Below are 9,097 nucleotides of genomic sequence, written 5' to 3'. Positions count from 1 at the left end.
TTGCTGAACAGCCAGGTAAGTGTTTGCTGGGAATGGGTCTTGCACAAGGGACTATTTGAAGGAGTTTCCTGTTTCTAACCCAATGTGGCAATAGGGACCAGGGGAAACAAAATCTTCCTTTAACACTACCACATCTAAATAATTTCTGGATGGCAGTTTCAAAGTCACTGCCTGGCTCATGATAAAGAAATGAGAAAGGAAGATTTGCCTTCCTATAACACCTTTCACAGCCTCAGGATACCTCACAGCACTTTACACTCAACTATAGCTTTTCTCAAAGTCTAGCCACTGTTGTAATATGGGAAACATGGACGCTAATTTACACAACAAGTTCATAGGGTTAGATAGGTTTGCATAGGATATACAGCACAGTAAACAGGTGATTCAGCCCAACCAAGCCGTGTTGATGTTTCTAGTATATTCGAGCCTCCTCCCATCTTCTTTCAATCTACTGTTGTGACAATCTTTGCAAATAATCTCTGGACCCTCTCCAGTGCCTCTATATCCTTTTTCCAAAATGGCAGCCAGAACAGCACGCAGTACTCGGCACGCAGCACACAGTGTCGTCTAACCAAGGTTTGGTACAGGCCTAGCATAACTCCCTGACTTTTCAAATCTATTCTTCTGGAGATGAAGCATTCGAAGCAGTTCAGAGAAGGTTTACCAGACTAATATCAGGAATGGGCTGGTTGTCTTATGAGGAAAGTTGGACAGGTTAGGCTTGTATCCGCTGGGGTTTAGAACAGTAAGAGGTAACTTGATCAAAACGTATAAGATCCTGAGGGGATTTTACAGGGTGAATGTGGAAAGGATATTTCCTCTTGTCAGAGAATCTAGAACTAGGGGTCACTGTTTAAAAATAAGGTGTCACCCATTTACGACAGAGATGAGGAGAAACTTTTTCTCTCAAAGGGTCATTAGTCTTTGGAACTCTCTTCCGCACAAGGCGGTGGAAGCAGAGTCTTTGAATATTTTTAAGGCAGAGCTAGATAGATTCTTGATAAGAAAGGGGGTGAAAGGATATCGTGGATAGATGTGAGGTTGCAATCAGATCAGCCATGATCTTATAGAATGGCAGAGCAGGCTCGAGGGGCCAAGTGGTCTACTCCTGCTCCTAATTTGTATGTTTTCATGTAAGTCTAGTGCTTAGTTTGATTTCTTCTAATGTCCTCGCTAACCTGTAGCACAAGGTTTAGTGATTGGTGTACTTGTACTCTGATCTGTACCCCACGCAGGCTTGCACCTTCCAAATAACTAGTGACCTCCCTAATCTTCCTACCAAAATGTACTACCTTACATTTAACTGTGTCAAACTTCATTTGCCAATAAGTTGTCCATTCTGCAAGCTTATTAATGCCTTCCTGTCAATTGTTGCAACCCTCCTCAGCATTGACTATCCACCTCACCCCCCCACCTCCCCCCCCATTCCCCCCCCCTCCCCACCACCAAACTGGTATCATCTACAAATTTAGGAATTAATGAAATACGAAGGGAATCGAGGGATGTAGGGACAATGCGGCAAGGTGGAGTTGAGGTAGAGAATAAGTCAAGATTGTATTGAATGGTGGAGTAGGTTCAAAGGGCCAGAATGGCAGACTCCTGCTCCTATTCCCTACCTCCTTATGTTTGTATTCGCAGCTCACTTCCAACACCTCTCACCCCCAGGGAGGACAGGAGAGGATGATCATTCTTACCTCATTATTGATTCATTATCATCATAAAGACAATCCAATATACCAACTTTTACCCTTAACTTTTATTAAATTAAACTATTAACTTCAATAAATAAATAGAAGGCAAAACAGTCATAAAAATAACACAATGACTTTGTACATTGAAATGACTGACTGACAGAGGTTTTAAACAACAGCAGCATTGAATTAATATATTTGAATGTTAGTCTGGTGATCTTTGCAATGATGTCAGTGGATTCGGGAGGGTAGAAAATTGGGCCAGAGCACAAAATGGAACATGTTATCTGAATCTGCCCAGTTCCCACTGGTGGGATAGGGGATCGTTTTAAGCTAACATGTCCGATGGGATCAAGAGTGACGCTGGTTTGGCACGCTGCTCAACTTTAATCTCCATTAAAATCAATGGAAAATAATACTGAACCTTGGTGTAAATGGGTGCTCACCCGATCCCATGGGATTCCCACCTGGAACCTCAGGCTAAAAGCACCCCGATCTCTGAAACGAGAGGAGACGGAGGAGTAAATGATGAGAGGATTCAACACTTTGAATCCCAAACCATCCGTGGAAAGAGGAGGCAGTTGTATCGGGATAGATTTTTCTGCTTGACCTTCCATATTGTTAAGGACATTGCACTCATTTTAGAAACGAGCTAATTTCGATGCGAACTTGGTCTCTCTAGCACAGGAACAATCAGTAAATTCAGGTTGCAAGTGGAGAATCCATCCTTGACAGTTGACTCCACCTGCTATAGAGAGGTTAAGCCTGATTTCAAGTGCTTCGTCATTGACACCACCATGTCTTCAGCTGCCAAGACTCTAAGCTCTGGAATTTCCTCCCTTAACTGTTACCTCTCTCTCCTCTCTCCTCCTTTAAGGGGCTCTTTAAAACTGGCCCTCTTTGAGACACCTGCCCCTAATTCCTCCTTACGTGGCTTGGTGTCAAATTTTGGTCTGTTACTGTACTTGTGAAGCACCCTGGGACATTTTTACTGTCCTATCTTGTATAAATTCAAGTTATTGTGTCAGTTACTGCCTCCTAGTGGAGTGCCTAAGGTACTGAAGTATCTTGCCCCCCTCCCCCCACTCTGAGAGCTTTGCTGCAAAGTTCACAGTTTACTCAGTGAGAAAAATGTCATTTACTTCAGCCCCGAGACACAGACTTCAAAGGAAATCTTCAGGCTTCCAAGGCGGAATCGAACCAAATTCAAATGGTAGTGAGCTCTTCCTTCACCAGTAGGAGGCAACATTGATCAGAATCTTGAGGGCCATGGAGAAGCATGGGATCTGCCCCACGGTGTAGGCCAGGGATCTGGTCGGAGCTTTCAGGGCGAACAGATAGGCCGCAGTGTGAACCAATCTGGCCAGGAAGAAGATCCGGAAGTGGATCCTTGCAATGGACGGAGTAGGATCCAGGAAGCAGTACAGCACGCCCAGGAAGAGGAAGGGGTAGACACATTCCATGTCATTACGATGAGCCCTGCGACGATGAAATAGAAAACAACTGGTTAGTTGAAGGTGACACATGTCATTGGCCCTTGTCTACATGGGTGCCTTTCACAGGTAGCCTGACGGAGATGTGCTAGGTGGTCATCTGTGTTATTCACACTTGAAATATCTAGATGACATTTGAGCAAGACAGCGCCAAGGATGAACATACTTGGAGAGAGATACATTGAACCAAGAATCCATGAAGGCCATATCAAACTGCAGGGATATACTGACAGAGGTGAGGAGTCCCACAATGGCCAGAAATGAAGACTTTTGACCTTCTCTCCACCAGCTCCTCGCCATTTAATCTGCCCGCAGGAGATCAGATAAATAGCGCTCATTTCATAGAGACAGATGATAACATGTGTCTCATGTTTTTTCTCTGTTAGGCAGAGAATTGCCCCATGCCCATAGAACAGGGCAGCACCGAAGGTGGCCCTTATATACAAACATACAATTAGGAGCAGGAGTAGGCCATTCGGCCCCTCGAGCCAGCTCCGCCATTCAGTAAGATCATGGCTGACCTGATTGTGACCTCAACTCCATTATCCTGACTTCCCCCAGTTGTTCAATCTAGTCTGGGGACACTCGAGGCAACCCACTAGACAAATTAAAGGGAACAGGAAGCTTGGACAATTCATTGTTACCCACAAGGCTCCCTGGTACTCCAATGGACAACTGACGTCCTCAGTGTGGTACTGAGGACATGACGAACAGAACAAAATAACTTCTCTTTCATTCCTGCAGGACCTCCCAAAGGGCCAATGAAATACTACTTTTGTTGCTATTGTGTCAACTTGTGCACAGCACGATTCCACAAACAGCACTGAGATAAATGACCAGATAACTTTGTCTTTAGTGCTGATTTTTGCAGGGTAACTACATAGTGGAGATCTGCCTTGCTCCTCTTTGAAACATTGCCAAGTCCCAACTCGGCAGGGAAACATCTCATGTCCAAAGTTTGACCCCTTAGTCCACCTGAGCTCATCTGGAACAGTAACAGGACTTAAAAATTGGCTTCAACACCCCTTGGTTGCAAAGAAGGTGTTTGGGGTGCGTGGGGGGAGGGGGTGGCAGAGGGCTGGTGGTGGATGGGGTTAGTCAGGCCTGATCACTACCCTGCGCTATTCACAGTGACCCCTTCCGCAAACTACATACAAGTGTTTACTGGGCGAGGATTGGACCTGACAAGATTTTCTATGCCCACCATGACTGAACAGCCCATTAACAGTCTCTTGACAGATGACAACCCAACGCAAGACAATGCCTTTCCCACACCGGAAACAGAAAGGGTTTATTCGTCAAGGCTGAAACACAGTTAAGGGGATGGTGGATTGGATATTGGGTTACAACACTGTAGGGCTAATTCTCAGGAAAATTATTCTCTGTGAGAATGGCTCCACTAACTCCCTCATGACCCCCCACTTTCCTTAAGGTTTGGGATTCAAACCAGGGGTGATTTTAACTTAATTTATTGGATGAGAGTCCCGTGGGATGGAACGAAATGCTGGACTCACTCCCTCACTGGATATCACTATCCACTGACTTCAATGGAGTGCACATTCAGTGTCCCATCAGTGTGTAAATGGGTTGCTTAGGTTAAAATTACCCCCAGTTGTCCTTGTCCCCTGTCCTCTCACCCAAGGTTGGTTTCAGTTAGAGCTGACACGCGGAGGGTGGAGGCCAGGGATAAGAGCACAAAAAGAGTGCGCAAGACCCAAGAAAAACTGGGCCTCAGTGCTGACTCCTGCCGCCTTTCTTTAGCCACAATCAGGAATAGAAGCACAACAGCAACAAGGGTGAGCAAGTGTGACGTGAGAAAAACCGTTTTCACAAAACGAGTGGTTCGGGTCTGGAATGCACTGCCTGGAAGTGTGGTGGAGGCAGGTTCAATTGAGGCATTCAAGAGGGCATTAGATGATTATTTGAATAGAAACAATGTGTGGGAGTATGGGGAAAAGGCAGGAGATTGGCATTAGGACATAATGCTCATTTGGAGAGCCAGTGCAGACACGGTGGGCCGAATGGCCTCCTTCTGTGCTGTTAAAATCCTGTGTGATTCTGTGTGAAGGGTGTAGATAGTACCGCTGGCTCAGCAGCACCCACTGTGTGGTCCTTACCTCCGGCAACGCTCGACGTCCGGGTCGGTTCTGCAAAGCTTCAGCCCTCCGTGTCTCAGAGCGTCTTCTGGATTCGCGAAAGCCTAGAAGACAATGGACAGTCTGGTAAGGCAGGCGTTAACTTCATCAGCAGGAAGAGTGCGGTCTTAATTTGAGGCAGAGGTCCCACTCTGTGTTTCGAACCTACCCTCCCTTTCCCTATGATTTATAGCTCCTATAACACTGGCAGGGGTCTAGTTCGATACAGGCAACCCTGGGTTACCCCTCAGCACAGCGGTCGCCCTAACCTATTAAGAGACTACGAGGATAAGAGAAGAAACATATGGTCCAATCAAACTGAATGAAGCTCAACATAAGCAAAGATGACAAAGTGCTGACCAACACTAAAGGAGTTAGTCCCATCCATATCATGATAAGGGGCTAATTTGAATCTGATTCAGGAGGGAACCCCACAATGTTGGATGGTTTTATACCTGCCCAATATTATTCGCCTTTTCAAGAGCTGAAATCTTCAATCTAAAAGGGTTACAGCTTGTCGCATGAATAATTTGCAAAGGCAATTGAACAGCTACTGGACGGGGTGGAATTTACAAGGTTACAGACCTTGGGGTTAAGCACGACTGTTCTTTCAAAGAGCTGGCACAGGCAGGATGGGCTGAATGGCCTCCCTCCCTCTGTGCTGTAAGTTTCTATGATTCTATGGAGAGTAACATCGGCATGGCGTAGAACCAGCGTTACATCCAATGCTGTCAGTTTCCTGATGGGCAGCTTAGGTTAAAACTGTGCCCCCCCCACAACAGTTGCCTATCAGACATTGCCCACCCTGCTCTGCCTATCTCTCGTGGAATCCCTGAAGCAATACCAGCAGATATTGCCTGCTTCCTCTCCAAGAAGGTCCACTGGGTAGGGGGTTGGAGGGGAGCTTGTGTTATGTTGCCCTGAACCTCCCATGGATTAAAGGAGCGATGATCTTGAACAGGGATTCAAGTGCAGACCAATCCAAAAAAACGTCTGCTTAACACACCTTACTTGGTTTTCAGAACAGACACAAGTCAGGAAATCAGTGGTCCTATGAGCAGCAGTTGAATGTTTGACATGTGTTTGACAGGGTCTGTCTATATTTAGCTGAAGTTTCAACTCAGTTAAAAATAACACGAAAACCACAGCTGTGTGAACGTGTTGGAGAGAGTGCAGAAGAGGTCTCCGAGAATGGTTCCAGGGATGAGACACTTCAGTTATGAGGAAAGATTGGAGAAGTTGGGACTGTTTTTCTTGGAGCGGAGAAGGCTAAGAGGAGACTTGATAGAAGTTTTCAAAATCACGAGGGGCCTAGACAGAGCAGATAGGGAGAAAATGTTCCTGCTCGTAAACGGATCGAGAACCAGAGGGCTCAGTTTTAAAGTGTTTTGCAAAAGAAGCAAATGTGAGGTGAGAAAAAACTTTTTCACACAGCGAGTAGTTAGGGTTTGGAAAGCACTGTCTGGGAGTGTGGTAGGGGCAGGTTCAATTGAGGCACTCAAGAGGGCATTGGATGGTAATTTAAATAGAAACAATGTGCAGGGTTATGGGAAAAAGGCAGGAGAATGGCACTAGGTTAAAATGCTCAGAAAGCCAGTGCAGACACGATGGGCCGAATGGCCTCCTTCTGCACTGGAATAATTCTGTGATTCTGTTCTGTCGGCAACAGTTCTAAAGTGCTTTGTTGGCTCTGAAGTGCTATTGGACGTCCTGAGGTTTGAAAGGTAATGCAGAACTGCAAGTCCTTTCTCTTTCATACCCAGACAATGTTATTTGAAACCAAGCAGAAACTCTAATTCCTGAAATACAGCCTACACCTTCAGGCTGATTGGCTGGGAACACTGCAGAACTATTGACTCAGGTCATTCGATTACTGAGCATCAGCCCTCATGTGCACAGAAAGAATTTGCATTTCCATAGTGACTTTTCACCATCCTGGGACATCCCTAAGCACTTTACAGCCAACAAAGTGCTTTATTGAAGTGTATAATGTAGGAAACGTTAAAGCACAGCAAGAGGCCACAAACAGCAATGCGATTTAGTGGGGTTTTTTTGTTGTTTGGTTGAAGGATAAATACTCACCCAGGACTCTGGGGAGAACTCCCCCGCTTTCCTTCGCAATAAAGAATATGGTCAGAGAGAATTCAGTTGATAAGCTTATTGAAGCCACTTCTCAATGACTTTGATAAACTGCCACTGTGTGGATTGGTTCAGAATAATCCTCCTCCAGATTAAAAATTTTACCACAATTTCTGGCTCTTTTCCAGCTTTTGATCATTTGTGGCAGATCTAAACTTAGCTCCAACACATCCAACACTATTGTTCACCATCACTGTTATGAACCTATTTCCTTCTCATTCCTGATAGTGAGGAAGTTAAGCACTGGGGAGGTGCTTTGACTTTGTGGCTTTCTACCCACTGTTGGAGGTTAATCCACCCAGTGACCAAAAAGTGACAAAACCAGTGGAGGGAATTAAACAAATCAACGATTAAGGGTGTTAAGAGGTTCACGGACTCCTTTTAAATGTAGCATGCATTTAAAATAAAAACAAAATGCTCGCATTATTTCATCTCAAAGCCAAAATAGAGGTTTTGCAACAAATAAGAGCAATTCTTACCTTTTTGCGGAGTCTGACCTGACCTGTGAGGACTGCAACGACAAACATCTTAACGAGCGAGAGAACAGCGTAGAAGACAAAAGAGCAGAACACCTCATTCTTCAAGTTCAGAATCATCTTTGCTTTTCTATGGTTGTGCACACTTGTTATGAGTCTGGGACACAGTCCAGTTCCTTATATATGTATCTCCTAAGAGGGAAAGAGGGTGTCACAGGGTAGCGGTTTGTAAATCAGATGATGTAACCCAATCTGCAATCCAGCCTGTCAGGGCTTGCAGTGGGATTTACCCTGCCTAGTTAAATAAACAGATTTTATCAGGAATGAGGAGGCTTGAGTGTTAATCAAAAGGACTTTGCCACTGCCCCACCATCGTGTGATGGGAGGACAAGCAGGTGATGGAGTTTTAATTTAAGAAAAGAAATTTGGCAAATCCACTATGCAAAACAACCTGATGCAACGTCTCTTGTCACGGCAGTTTTTAAAAATCCAAATATATTGTCTATACTTGCCTTTTTATGTAGAATCATAGAACAATACAGCACAGAAAGAGACCATTCAGCCCACCATGGCCATACCAGCCCTTTGGTAGATCTATTAGCTGAATAATAACTCCCCTCCTCTTTTCCCATTTTCCCCCTCCTTCATCCCATTCTCTTTTGAAAGTTGCCATTGAATCTGCTTCCACTATCCTTACAGACAGCACATTCCAGATCACAGTAACTCGCTGCCTAAGTTAAAGTTTTCCTTTGATTCTTTTGCAAGCGACCTTAAACCTATGTCACCTGATTTAGTTTATGTTGCCTCTTTTCAATCTTCCTACTGAATTTCACACTTCCCAATGTTCAATTTCATCAGCCCATTTCACCAATCAACATCCGTCTGAGGTCTGTTACATGCATGACCCCTCAGATACTGAAGCAGTCCATGTCCAAATGCAGCAAGACCTGGACAATATCCAAGCTTGGGCTGACAAGTGGCAAGTAACATTCACGCCACACAAGTTCTAGGCAATGACCATCTCCAACAAGAGATAATCTAACCATTGCCCCTCGATATTTAATGGCATTACCAATGTTGAATCCTGCAATATCAAAATCATGGGTGTACAATTGACCAGAAACTGAACTGGACTAGCCATATAAATTCTGTGGCTACAAGAG

At 44.8% G+C, this 9,097-nt stretch overlaps 1 protein-coding gene across 1 annotated transcript; it reads right to left on the bottom strand.

Annotated features, from left to right (window-relative positions):
• Positions 1–1,736: 1,736 nt before the first annotated feature.
• LOC144695583 (prostaglandin E synthase-like) lies at positions 1,737–8,111 on the bottom strand. The gene is made up of 3 exons (XM_078566474.1): positions 7,938–8,111; positions 5,302–5,384; positions 1,737–3,170 (listed from the first exon to the last, which is right to left on the bottom strand). Exons 1-3 carry the CDS (start codon positions 8,052–8,054, stop codon positions 2,921–2,923), a joined length of 450 nt encoding a protein of 149 aa, XP_078422600.1. The 5' UTR covers positions 8,055–8,111; the 3' UTR covers positions 1,737–2,920.
• Positions 8,112–9,097: the final 986 nt, after the last annotated feature.

The sequence above is a fragment of the Cetorhinus maximus genome, chromosome 21 (genome assembly GCF_964194155.1).
Source record: "Cetorhinus maximus chromosome 21, sCetMax3.hap1.1, whole genome shotgun sequence".
Taxonomy (NCBI): domain Eukaryota; kingdom Metazoa; phylum Chordata; class Chondrichthyes; order Lamniformes; family Cetorhinidae; genus Cetorhinus; species Cetorhinus maximus.
The sequence above is the reverse complement of the archived record's forward strand: the minus strand, read 5'-3'. Positions and strand labels throughout refer to the sequence as shown.

Excerpts from the sequence above, each read along its gene's own strand:
- LOC144695583 (XM_078566474.1), bottom strand. The coding sequence starts at position 8,054 with ATGATTCTGAACTTGAAGAATGAGGTGTTCTGCTCTTTTGTCTTCTAC. Across the intron at positions 5,385-7,937 it reads AGGTCAGACTCCGCAAAAAG|GCTTTCGCGAATCCAGAAGA; the intron begins GTAAGAATTGCT and ends ATTGTCTTCTAG. Across the intron at positions 3,171-5,301 it reads GACGTCGAGCGTTGCCGGAG|GGCTCATCGTAATGACATGG; the intron begins GTAAGGACCACA and ends TCATCGTCGCAG.